This window comes from Daktulosphaira vitifoliae, unplaced genomic scaffold, assembly GCF_025091365.1.
Source record: "Daktulosphaira vitifoliae isolate Bord-2020 unplaced genomic scaffold, ASM2509136v1 Scaffold_1, whole genome shotgun sequence".
NCBI classification, from domain to species: Eukaryota; Metazoa; Arthropoda; class Insecta; order Hemiptera; family Phylloxeridae; genus Daktulosphaira; species Daktulosphaira vitifoliae.
Window position 1 is genome coordinate 20,819,311 of NW_026099572.1, and position 14,274 is coordinate 20,833,584.

The 14,274-nt window shown below is 23.3% G+C and overlaps 3 protein-coding genes across 9 annotated transcripts in view; all 3 read right to left on the reverse strand.

Annotated features, from left to right (window-relative positions):
- Window positions 1–14,274, reverse strand: part of LOC126893600 (myotilin-like) — a 148,403-nt gene that overhangs the window by 44,152 nt on the left and 89,977 nt on the right. The window lies entirely within an intron of this gene.
- LOC126893602 (uncharacterized) overlaps window positions 1–14,274 on the reverse strand; it is a 105,149-nt gene that overhangs the window by 17,882 nt on the left and 72,993 nt on the right. The window lies entirely within an intron of this gene.
- LOC126893591 (uncharacterized) lies at window positions 214–4,675 on the reverse strand. 2 transcript variants are annotated; one of them, XM_050663948.1, is made up of 2 exons: window positions 4,269–4,675; window positions 214–1,664 (listed from the first exon to the last, which is right to left on the reverse strand). In XM_050663948.1, the coding sequence occupies exons 1-2, from the start codon at window positions 4,492–4,494 to the stop codon at window positions 304–306; spliced, it is 1,587 nt and encodes a 528-aa protein (XP_050519905.1). In that variant the 5' UTR covers window positions 4,495–4,675; the 3' UTR covers window positions 214–303. The 2 variants fall into 2 exon arrangements, with proteins under 2 accessions (XP_050519905.1, XP_050519904.1); XM_050663947.1 differs by having other exon boundaries at window positions 214–402; window positions 3,007–4,666.

Below are 14,274 nucleotides of genomic sequence, written 5' to 3' on the forward strand. Positions count from 1 at the left end.
TATAAATAATTCTTGTAAATTTTATGCATTTGATTATTTAGTGAATACGAACAAAATTTATAAATTCATAATTTGTTAAATAATTTAAATACTCCAAGCATTTTTTGATAATTATACATATAATATTATATATATATATAATTATATATATATTATAATAAGTATTTTGATAATTTTTCTAATTTTATTGGTAAAATAAAAAATACATACATATAACTGTTCAAAAATTATTTATTTTATTGTTATTTAAAACTCAAAATTAAATTAATTTACGGAAAACAATTATAAGTCAATTTAATGATTTTAATATATACATTTTAAATCAAGATATCTTTCATTTTCTACTTCTTGATCTTTAGTTATTTCGAAGTCCGAACTAAAATTCATGAATGTCTCGAATACCTTAAATTTATGTTCACTTATAAATACTTTCATTAAATACTCTAGAAAAACATTAAGCCTTAGGAAGTTATCATTTAAACCATCGATACTGGAGATATTTTGAAACATTTTTATTTTAAATTGTGTTACTTTGCTTAGTTGAACGTATGAACTAAGTTTTTTAGTTATGTTAATTGAATCCCTGTTATATTTTTTATTATTAACTTCTATTGGTAATATTTCAAATGACTTAACAACAAAGGCTTTTTGTATTTTATTTTCAATATTTGATATGATATTAGAACTTATGTCATCATAGGTTTCATTTGAATTACTTGGTTTATTTTTGAATAATGCTGAGATGCTTTTAAAGTCTTCGAGATCAGAAAACAACATCTTATGAAATATATAAAAATTTTGATGAAAGAAATCCCACATTTTATTATTATACTCTATAACAATTTCTTCATTCTCGTTTATTAAATACATTTGATGCTTTCTAATTAAATGTAAAGTTACGACTCGAAATATATTAAAGATTTTATTATGATAAACTTTAATTTTTGAAATCCATTCATCAAACCAATAATAATTCTTTGCAGCTAGATATGCAATATTTAAATCTTTAATAATATTTATGTAATTTTCCTCACTTTGTTCCCCGAAATCTTCTATTATAGTTTTCAAAATATTAGTATTTTGAATAATTTCGTAAAAATAAATTTTTTTGAGAGAAACCCAATTTTCTGCTTCTTCACCGTGAAGTAAAATATTATTAATATTATTTCTATGTACCATTATCGAAATGACGTGTCCTATCCTTAAAATCCTGTCTTCATCATCTAGTTTATATTTTTCTTCTTCAAATTTATCTGTTAAGTCGTATTTATTGTTTTTCCGACAATCATGTTTTGCATATGACGATAATAAATTGTTTATATGTCTTAAAGTTTTAATAACATATGATTTTACCAATAAATAATCGTGGAGAGTCATTTTTTTTATGTAAATTACAAACATGTACATATACCAAAAAGGCTTTAAATGTTTAGTTAGATCTAACTTTATTAATACAGATAGCATTTTTTTAACAATAAATTCATTCAACAATAAATAATCGTATTTATTTTTATTCATATAAAATTCAATGTTTAATATATATTCAAGATGGCTCGTGTATTGTAAAAGATTATATAAATTACTGCAATAAAGGTCGTAGTACATAATTTGTGGTTTAGTGAACAATATAAATGATTTTGGTTTTTCTTCCTTAATTATCATACCTTTCAATTCATCTAAATTCGTTTCAAATATTAGAGAGATGGGTTCATAAGAAAATCCTGTATCAAGTTTCAGTGCTACTTTAAGTTCTTCTGTATCATCAAAAATCTTCGATTTCGGTTTTGTTTTTTGTGACGATGTCTCTTTAAACCAACTACACGTCATAAATTGTATATTACAAAGTATCCCAAAGAAGATTGTAAACACACAATATTGATTAAAAATCATTATTAATATCTCAATTATTTAAGAATAGTAATGTATATCTTATCAAGAAGAGTACTTTTTTCCAACTACAAGTATAAAAAATTTTAGATATTTAATATATGATCGTATTTTGTATAAACATTTATTATAATGAATTTTCTATTGAAAAAAAATGTAAACAATTTAATAGTGATTTATTGTCACTATATTAATATAAATAGAATTTTAGGTTTAATATTCAAAAATAGAAATATTAATCATTCTATATAAAATTGAGTAAAATCAATTTGACATGATTTTTTTTTTAAATAAACGAATAATATTCAGAAAACACTAAATTTAAAAATAATAACCACGTCATAGTATCTAATGTCTTTTTAAAATTAAATATTAATATATAATAAGACGTCATTTTTTTATGTATTTTTTAATAAAATTCCTATCGTTCAAGGTTAAAACATAATATACGACATTACTTTAAAACTATAGTAAATTTTTGAAAAATACATATCCGATCTTAATTATAGTTATACTTTGCCATAATTCACTTCGTTAAGTATCAACAACATTTTTGAAATATTAGATATATAAAAATGGAATATTAATATTATTATCGACTCTTTAAAATGTTTTAAAATAATAATGCTAAAAAATAGTTATTTCGAAAATTTGAAAAAATGTATTTGTATATTTTTGTTTATTAGTGATAAATAATTTAAAATATACTCTAAATGTATATTATGCATTGTCTAATATGAAGAATTGTAAATAATACCCATACAAAAATACTGTGTTTAAACATTTTAAAAGTGATTAATTTTCACATTATTGATTTTAACAGAATTTTCGACTTAGTATTCAAAAAAAATAATAATAATGAATCATTCGATACAAAACTTAGTAAAATTATATTGTCTAATATGAGGTTTAGCCAAAAATACATACATATAACTGTTCAAAAATTATTTATTTTATTGTTATTTAAAACTCAAAATTAAATTAATTTATGGAAAACAATTATAAGTCAATTTAATGATTTTAATATATACATTCTAAATCAAGATATCTTTCATTTTCTACTTCTTGATCTTTAGTTATTTCGAAGTCCGAACTAAAATTCATGAATGTCTGGAATACCTTAAATTTATGTTCACTTATAAATACTTTCATTAAATACTCTAGAAAAACATTAAGCCTTAAGAAGTTATCATTCAAACCATTGATACTTGAGATATTTTGAAACCTTTTTATTTTAAATTTTGTTACTTTGCTTAGTTGAACGTATGAACTAAGTTTTTTAGTTATCTTAATTGAATTTTCGTTATATATTTCGTTATCTACTTCTATTGGTAATATTTCAAATGACTTAACAACAAAGGCTTTTTGTATTTTATTTTCAATATTTGATATGATATTAGAATTTATGACATCATAGGTTTCATTTGAATTACTTGGTTTATTTTTGAATAATGTTGAGATGCTTTTAAAGTCTGCGATATCAGAAAACAACATTTTATGAAATATATAAAAATTGTGAAAAAAGAAATCCCACATTTTATTATTATACTCTATAACAACTTCATCATTCTCATTTATTAAATACATTTGATGCTTTCTAATTAAATGTAAAATTACGACTCGAAATATGTTAAAGATTTTATTATGATAAACTTTAATTTTTGAAATCCATTCATCAAACCAATAATAATTCTTTGCAGCTTGATATGCAATATTTAAATCTTTAATAATATCTATGTAATTTTCCTCACTTTGTTCCCCGAAATCCTCTATTATAGTTTTCAAAATATCTGTATTTTGAATAATTTCGTAAAAATAAATTTTTTTGAGAGAAACCCAATTTTCTGCTTCTTCACCGTGAAGTAAAATATTATTAATATTATTTCTATGTATCATTATCGAAATGACGTCTTCTATCTTTAAAATACTGTCTTTAATATCTAGTTTACATTTTTCTTCGTTAAATTGATCTGTTAAGTCGTATTTATTGTTTTTCCGACAATCCCGTATTGCATATGACGATAAATACTTGTTTATACGTTTTAAAGTTTCAATAGCATATGATTTTACCAATAAATAATCGTCGAGAGTCATTTTTTTTATGTAAATTGCAAACATGTACATATACCAAAAGGGCTTTAAATATATAGTTAGATCTAACTTTAGTAATACAGATAGCATTTTTTTAATAATAATTTCATTCAACAATAAATAATCGTATTTATTTTTATTCATATAAAATTCATTGTTTAATAAATATTCAAGATGGCTCGTGTATTGTAAAAGATTATATAAATTACTGCAATAAAGGTCGTAGTACATAATTTCTGGTTTAGTGAACAATATAAATGATTTTGGTTTTTCTTCCTTAATTATCATACCTTTCAATTCATCTAAATTCGTTTCAAATATTAGAGAGATGGGTTCATAAGAAAATCCTGTATCAAGTTTCAGTGCTACTTTAAGTTCTTCTGTATCATCAAAAGTCTCCGGTTCCGATATTGTTTCTTGTGACGATGTCTCTTTAAACCAACTACACGTCATAAATTGTATATTACATAGTATCCCAAAGAAGATTGTAAACACACAATATTGATTAAAAATCATTATTAATATCTCAATTATTTAAGAATAGTAATGTATATCTTATCAAGAAGAGTACTTTTTTCCAACTACAAGTATAAAAAATTTTAGATTTTTAATTTATGATTGTATTTTGTATAAACATTTATTATAATGAATTTTCTATTTAAAAAAATGTAAACAATTTTAAAGTGATTTATTGACACTATATTAATACAAACAGAATTTTAGGTTTAATATTCAAAAATATAAAAATTAAACATTTTATATAAATTGAATAAAATCAATTTGACATGATTTATTTTAAAGAATAATCAAATAATATTCATAAAACACTAAATTTAAAAATAATAACCACGTCATAGTATCTAATGTCTTTTTAAAATTAAATATTAATATATAATAAGACGTCATTTTTTTATGTATTTTTTAATAAAATTCCTATCGTTCAAGGTTAAAACATAATATACGACATTACTTTAAAACTATATTAAATTTTCGAAAAATACATATTCGTTCTTAATTATAGTTATACTTTGCGATAATTCACTTTGTTAAGTATTAACATTTTTGAAATATTAGATATATAAAAATGGAATATTAATATTATTATCGACTCTTTAAAATGTTTTAAAATAATAATGCTAAAAAATAGTTATTTCGAAAATTGGAAAAAATGTATTTGTATATTTTTGTCTATTAGTGATAAATAATTTAAAATATACTCTAAATATATATTATGTATTGTCTAATATGAGGATTTGTAAATAAGACCCATACTTAAAATATCCCTAAAAAAATACTGTGTTTAAACCGTTTAAAAGTGATTAATTTTCACATTATTGATTTAAACAGAATTTTCGACTTAGTATTCAAAAAAAATAATAATTCGATACAAAATTGAATAAAATTATATTGTCTAATATGAGGTTCAGCCAATGATTTATAATAAAACTTAATTATTTTATGCATATACTTTTAGTATATTAACATTATTTGTTAGAAATAATTTACATATAATTAAAATGTATTAGAATTCCAATGAAACTGAAAGGTAAATTCTACAAGACTGTAGTGAGACCAGCTATGATGTATAGTTCAGAGTGTTGGGCGGTTGATAAGGAAGTAGAGCAGAAAATAAGTGTAGCAGAGATGAGAATGCTTAAATTGATGAGTAGAGTGACTAGAGAAGATAGGATAATAAACGAATTAAATTAATTAAATGTTTATAAATATTAATATTATTATCGACTCTTTAAAATATTTTACAAAAATAATGCTAAAATTTGGTTATTTCGAAAATTTGAAAAAATATATTTGGATATTTTTGTTTATTAGTGGTAAATAATTTAAAATATACTCTAAATTTATATTATGCATTGTCTAATATGAGGATTTGTAAATAATACCAATACAAAAATACTGTGTTTAAACAGTTTAAAAGTGATTAATTTTCACATTATTGATTTTAACAGAATTTTCGACTGAGTATTCAAAAAAAATAATAATTCGATACAAAATTGAATAAAATTATATTGTCTAATATGAGGTTCAGCCAATGATTTATAATAAAACTTAATTATTTTATGCATATACTTTTAGTATATTAACATTATTTGTTAGAAATAATTTACATATAATTAAAATGTATTAGAATTCCAATGAAACTGAAAGGTAAATTCTACAAGACTGTAGTGAGACCAGCTATGATGTATAGTTCAGAGTGTTGGGCGGTTGATAAGGAAGTAGAGCAGAAAATAAGTGTAGCAGAGATGAGAATGCTTAAATTGATGAGTAGAGTGACTAGAGAAGATAGGATAATAAACGAATTAAATTAATTAAATGTTTATAAATATTAATATTATTATCGACTCTTTAAAATATTTTACAAAAATAATGCTAAAATTTGGTTATTTCGAAAATTTGAAAAAATGTATTTGGATATTTTTGTTTATTAGTGGTAAATAATTTAAAATATACTCTAAATGTATATTATGCATTGTCTAATATGAAGAATTGTAAATAATACCAATACAAAAATACTGTGTTTAAACAGTTTAAAAGTGATTAATTTTCACATTATTGATTTTAACAGAATTTTTGACTTAGTATTAAAAAAAAATTATAATAATGAATCATTCGATATAAAATTTAGTAAAATTATATAGTCTAATATGAGGTTTAGCCAATAATTTATAATACGACTTAATTTTATGCGTATACCTTTATTATATTAACACAATTTTTTAGAAAAAATTTTATACATATGATTAAAATGTATTAGAATTCCAATGAGGCTGAAATTTAAATTCTACAAGACTGTAGTGGTCTCACTACAGCTATGTATGGTTCAGAGTGTTGGGCGGTTGATAAGGAAGTAGAGCAGAAAATAAGTATAGCAGAGATGAGAATGCTTAAATTGATGAGTAGAGTGACTAGAGAAGATAGGATAATAAACGAATCAAAAAAAAATTAAATCTTCAATTATTTAATTTTTGTTCTTGGATGTGACACCCGAAACTCCTTTTGTAATAACGTAGTTATTTTCTACTTGTGTATTAGAACTTGACTACCGATCAAATTTTCTTCCCTCTCAAAAACAAAAAAATAACATAAAGAATTATTTTTTTAAATATATAAAAGGTATATTAGGCTTGAATATTTTAAGGCTCTTATATATTTAGAGCAGAGTATACGCATACCAGCTATGGTTTCTACTATCCGCGCTACATACCCACTCATTGTATTAAAATGCTCGTTACTCAATGAATTCGTGTTTTAATATTGTAAAAGTGCCTGTACACTATAGATTTTTTATCGCAGAATTACTCGAGCTAGAGCTATCTACAATTAGTCAAGACGTGTACATATCAACTGGAGCGCTCTAACGGTTGACTCTCTAGGGTCAAGGTAGACTCAATAGAGTAAACTAAAATCTACAATGTACACGGAAATAGACACTATAGATCTATTTGTTCAGTTGATTAGATCAAGTAGAGATCGTGGTATTTGAATTAATTATCACAGTGTTTTCAATACATTTTCTTTTGGATTATTTGTACAATGGCCGATGTTGTGTGGGACAAACAAAAAACCTATCAACTAATTAAGATTCTGGTAATCATTTTTGGACATTCGTATGAGATTTTCATACGAAGTGGTGGTATCTTCTACACTCATTTCTTTCAGTAACTTTGCGTGCACTCCTTCGTTATCTCTTTTTGATATCCAATTTCTCACCCACAACCTCTTCGGTTTTTTAATCAAACTACACACTATAATTGCAGCTGCAACGCGTTTAGGGTCCGACATTTTTCGTACGAAGAATCGTCACCAACTAGCCCAAAAGCCCTCTCAATTACAACTATCTAGTCTATCAAGTCTGACTACTGTACATGAGCCGTAGACTTATCTAGGTAGATTTGATCTATGCGCTGTCTACGACTACTTCATTTAGAGCACATTTCATCATAGTGTAAACACACTTCTAGTGCAGTCTAGCTAGACCGATCTAACTGTAGCTGTATTTATCTCTACAGGGTACAGGCACCTTAATAGATTTTTTGAAACATTTTTTAAGAAAAATGCTAATAAATGGCTTTTAGAAATTTTGAAATATAAAAAAAATTTATTTTTAGTATTTGCTTATTAGTGATAAATAATAAAAAAATATACTTTGAATGTAAATTTTGAATTATTTAAAAAAAAATTCAACAAAATGATACTTGAATCAAATATTTCGAATACAATAATTATCATGTCATACTCAAGTCAACAATCTATACATTAAAAAATTAACCAATGCTGGAAAAATTACTTAACGATTTTTAGGTGCTCCGTCATAGTCTGAGGTGGAGATTAGCTAGAAGCCTAGTAAAAAATAATAAATTAGAAATAATTTTTTTCATTTGCTTATATGAAAATCAATGGCTTATTAATTTTGAAAATGATTTTTATTTGGCCACTATTAATCTGTATAAACATTTTAGATGTTTATTTTATATCGACATTGTACGTACAATTAATATGTCAATAACTTAGTTGATTGAGGCAACAACCAGATTAGTCTATTTTTTTTATTTTTCAGGAAAATTATTTTTATTATAAATTTTTTATAAAAGCAGTGGGAAAATGTTTTTTCGAAATTAAATATTTTCACAAATAATAGTAATAAAGAACTAGTTTTGTACAGAATTACGCATAAAAATCATATTTATGAAACATAAAAAAAAAATATTTTCTGAAAAAGTTATACTTAAATGGTTGTTGAGCCACATATCAGTACGCATAATTTAATTATATTTACTGCATTACATTGTAAATAACCTATTAGAACAAATTTTTTTACGATTAATGGTTACATATGCTCAAATAAATTATTTTAAAATAAAATTTTTTTATATTAATACTTGGGCAGAATATTTTTGCAAATATCTTTACTACGCGTTATTATTTTAGCTTCGATGCAAGAATAACATTCCTTATTTCATAATAAGGATTTTTTTGTGTCTTTCATTCATTTTACTCAACTCTCACTTGATCAATTTTTTTTAATAAGACATCATATGACCACAATGAGTGTTTAGCTAAAGATATTACCCTCGAACTTGAAAATGATTTCCCTTTTATCAAATAAAAATTTGCTCAACCAATTTTCTCCATATAAACAACTAAAATCATTAATTTCTAATTTTTTTTAATTATATATTGTCAACTTAGGTTTGATATGAATAACAAGATTCAACTACAAAATTGAATAATTTTACTTTGTTATTTATTAATTTTTTAACTCTATTTGTGTGTTCTACTATCATTCTATGATATTGCCAATTTTTTGGTAAACTGTTACTGTATAAATAATTTCCCCAAAAATGTTTGGTTTTTACAATTATAATAATTTTTAAAATACGCTTAATTAAGTATATTTTTCAACTTTTTTATTGTTTTTTTTTAGTTTTTATGCGAAATATGTATTTACTCATTTTTTACAAATTAGTAATTAACTAAAAAATGAGATGATTGAATAAATCTAATTTCAGATTTGAAATTAGCGCAAAAATCGAAAAGTATATTATATTAAAAGTAAATAAATTCATAAATAACAAACAAGTTTTTTTTTAAGTATTCCATCAAACCCTTCAATTTTTATACACTTTTGCCATAAAAGTTATAACTACTTCATTATTGTTTATAATTTCTCCGTAAAAATTACAATACTAAATTATTAAATAACAATTTCATACTATATTTAACTGCTGTAATAAATATTTATTCATATATAACACTTGTAAATCATGAAACATGTAATTATAAATAAAGAAATAGGAGTACATTCTGCTTTGGAATAATCCACAAATTTCTTAAAATTTAACACCATCTACAGATTTGAATTGAAGCGTTTCTTATAAGATGCTGATTTTAATCACTGTCAGATATCATCTATATTTGTAACGACTATGGCATGACCCCACTGTGATACCGTTTTTTGCACACGATTTATTTTAATTAAAAATAAATTCTTTTTTTGTTAATCATTTTTACTTTTTAATTTTAAATAAAAAATGAGTACATTTAAAAATCAAAGTTGAAAAAATTAAGCGAACAAACTTGTTCTGCAAATTCTGTTTTGGTTGTCCTATAATTATTTTTTCTAACTTGCATTCTATTTAGTTATTTTTCTGAACTACTACCTTAATAACATTATTATGAAACTGTTCTTAGAGAATAACAGTGGCATGCACGCGGGAACTAAAATAAAACTTAGTAAAACTTATATCGCACCGTTGGGAAAAAGAAAAAAATAAGTAAATTCTCATACTACTTTTTATAGCCTTTTACTAAAAAGTAATTTATTAAAGGCTCTAACCAAATATACGTCAAGGAATCTCATTTTGTACCACAAGTTGAATTTCCTTATCATTAAAGAAAAAAAAGGACCTACATTTTATATCCACTTTAAAACAAAAAATCAAGATACGAATAAAAAAGATTTGGTTTATTTATAGCTAACTTATATCCACATTTAATGAAGGTATAGCAGAGTCTTGTAATATATATATATATATATATATTGATCTTGAATATAAACTTCTACTGCTTAAGCTTTTAGTTACTTTTTTTAAATTACATTATAAATTTATAATTTTTGGTTTTATTTAATATCCCTAATTAAATATATTTCTTTTAAGAACTTCATTAGGGTTGTATCAATTTTCTGTTGAATACCCAAGAATTGTATTCAAATGGTTGGACATTTCTAGTCTTTCACGCGCCTCTATACTTTCTGCATTAGATCAGAATGTGTTTAACTGTGAGCTCCTCTTCGTGTTTTCGGTATATAGGTGGCTCCATTTGTTCCATGAGGTATCTGTGAATGAGTCTAGTATGTCCAACGCATAACCTAATTACCGCTGTTCTCCCTTTTTTTTCCTTGTATTGTTCCATCTATTATTGAGCATTCGAACTCCACGTGCTTAGTGGTTTAGTATAACCAATAAGTTTTCCATTTAACTTTTATAATTTTTTTAATATGCATTTAAATGTTTGCTCAAGTTGTTTACTATTGTTGTATAGTCATCCTTTGATGTTTTTCTTGATTCACTGTCAATTTATATTCCTGAGATTTCACAATGGCAGGATATACATATTAAAGCTATATTTATTCATTTTTAATTTGTTTTAAATATATTTAATCATATATTTATTTAGAATGTAATCTATTGAGGTTACTAAGATAAGTGAAAACATTTCACGTCAAAGAAATCTATTTTAATGCTGAATCAGTTTAAATATAAGTGGTCACAACGTGTATTAATATAAATTAATTAAATGTATTCATCTTAATTATCTAAATAATTTTATTTAGTAAAAAATATACATTTTTAAATTCAATATTAGTTAAAAAAACTTTCATCGGAAATTAAAGAACAAAAGTGTAATTTTATCAACCAAATTTTGTTTTTGGTTGATTTCTTTTTGATATATCTAAGAATCTATATTACAAATTATTAATTAGTTCTTATTAAAATAGTTTAAGCGAATACGGAAAAAACAACATGAATCACTCTTTTTCAAATTGAAAATTTAATGGTAAATATTCTTGTAATTCATCTTTTAAACCATTGAAATAGTGATAAAGTAGGTAAACCGATGAAAGTTTTTTGAGTATTAAAAAATATTCAGTTCAGTAAACTGAAATAGGATAAAATAAATGTTAACAATTTACATAATTTTAAATGTTACAATAATAATTACGGTTACTATGAATAATATCCAGATATAAGTAAATTTTTAAAACGTTTCTAAAAATTTCAGGAACTTTACATGACAGATTATTTTTCTGTTTATTTGACTTGACTATTTTTTACTTTATTTTTAGGGTACTTAAAATTTTTATTTGGTCACTTGCCTAGATTTTTCCTGATCAATTAATTAATTTATCTTTTGTTATTAAAAGTAATATTATTTTGCTAAAATATATACCAATAAAATAATGTACAACTATTTTTAAGTTTCTGCATTTCAGTAATTTAAGAAACATAAATATTTAGTGATGAGTTAATATTTTAAAACATAAAAATAAATTATGTTTGGATATAGTTCTTTTTTTTTTTTTGTAGAATTCAACCAAATTTGATCTATAATCTAGTATTTAATATCTTTGAATGACATTGCTAAAAATATTACTTATGCGAAGGTGTTTTTCTATTTTCTTAAGTTATTAAAATAAAATAAAAATCACTGATATAGATTATAATTTAAAGTACAATTGAACATTGTTTGTACTGTTGTGAACATGTTTTACGTGGTTAACAAAATATTTAGGCAACTGAAAATTACTAAAATTATACATAAAAACAAAGTATAAAAAGTTTTCTTGAAAATATTAGTATTTTAACCACTTTTTTTCTATAATACAATAATAATGTGTTCAAATTCTAGAGTTAAGTAAAAACCTTGTAATTATTTATATGTGAGTAGATCAGTACGTAGCCAGACATTTTTTTGGAGGAAGAGTTTAAAGAAATATTTTATTATTTTTAATGCATACTCATATGAATATTAAAATATTTTAATAATTCTAAGGTTTTATTTGGATAGTAAATAGATTAATAAAAACCCAGCACAGGGGGGTCGCGGCACAGTGGTGACGTGGTATAGATGGATCAAGTATAATGATATCTGACAGTGATTAAAATCACTATCAAAAAAAAACGCTTCGATGCAAATCTTTAGATAGTGTTTAATTTTAAAAAATTGGTGGATTATTCCAAAAGCTTCATAAACTGCTAGTTCCTTATTAATATCCTGATTAAGATAAAGTATATCGAATGAAAAAGGGATTATTAAAAAATAGTATTTCCCATAAAAAAATTATATTGATCAATACACTTTTCAATAAGTTATAGCATTATAAAGTTAAAAATATAAAAAAGAATTTTTTTACAAAAATTGTATTTTTTTTATTAAGTTTAATGTCTGTTTTCACCATGAAGATAAAATAAAGTCCGAAATTTTTTTTTACCATTATAAAGTATATTACATTAGCTTTAATTTAAGATATATATAAAAGTGTCAGACCTTCCGGAACATTTTCAAAAGTTAAGTTGAAAAAGTTAATTTTTTTTGAAAAAGTTGTCATTTTAAATCCCCCCTTGTGGGCAGGTTAAGGGTTCAATTTATGAAAAAAATATACCAAACGAAAGGTAATGATATTGCACATCTATATAAAAAAGAATTATACTGATATGTTCATTTTTGAAAAAGTTATGACACTTTTAAGTAAAAAAAATTGAAAAAATATCGAAAATTAGCGATTTTTAAATTTGTAATTTTTTTGGAGGTTTCCCCCATTTACGGGGAACGAGGGAATTTTTTTCAATTTTTAAGGGTAATGTCTTCGACTAGATACGATTTGTGATCTTTTGACGTATCGTTGAAAGAAATCGGTTCGGTGAGGGCTGAGAAAAAGTGGTAACAGAAAAAAAAAAAAAAAAAAAAAATAAAAAAATAAACACATCTTAGTAAAACCAATACCTTCTCAGCTTTGCATCGAAGCTAAAATACTAAAATACAATTAATATAGAGTATAATAACTGAATAATTTTTTCAAGGGGTGTAGAAAGGATGCCCCTACGTTAGCTACTTATAGAATTTTAAACGCGTATCTAAGAAAATATTAATGTTATACCCATCACTGAGCACTTTTATAGAAATGAAAAATATTTATTGGAGTCATTTCAATAAAACTTAATTTATAATTAATTAATGAAAAATCTACTTTGAAGTTGGTAACTCTTAAAATAATAAAATAATATAATAGTATAAAAAAAAATAATAATAAAATATTACAAACAATTCTTTTAAATTTTATGCATTTAATTACTTTAGTGAACCTAAATACGAAAAAAATCTATGAATTCAATTTGTTAAATAATTTAAATACTCAAAGTACTTTGAATAATTTAAAAAAAAACATTCTACTTGTAAAAAAAATAAATATTTAAGTAAACCGAAATTTTTTTTAGATGAATAAAAAAAACTTAGAGATTTAAACCCTTCATTTAAGCCTTTTTTCCAGAATAAAATAACTCGAACTATGGCATGTATTATATAACAATTTAAATTTATTTTAACAAAAACATAAATAAAAAAATCTGAAAATCTTTATCCAAATTTACATCAATAGTGTTCTTTGATTGTGATTTTAATCATTGATAGATTCCAATATATGTTGGTATTGTCGCACAAATTGAAAATACTGTACAAAATTCTTAGAAACCAAATTTTAATAGAAAATCATGT

Bases quoted from the DNA above. Each gene is read 5' to 3' on its own strand.
- LOC126893591 (XM_050663948.1), bottom strand. From the start codon at position 4,494: ATGATTTTTAATCAATATTGTGTGTTTACAATCTTCTTTGGGATACTA. The intron at 1,665-4,268 runs GTATGATAATTA...ATGAATTGAAAG, and splicing joins GAATTTAGATGAATTGAAAG to GTATGATAATTAAGGAAGAA.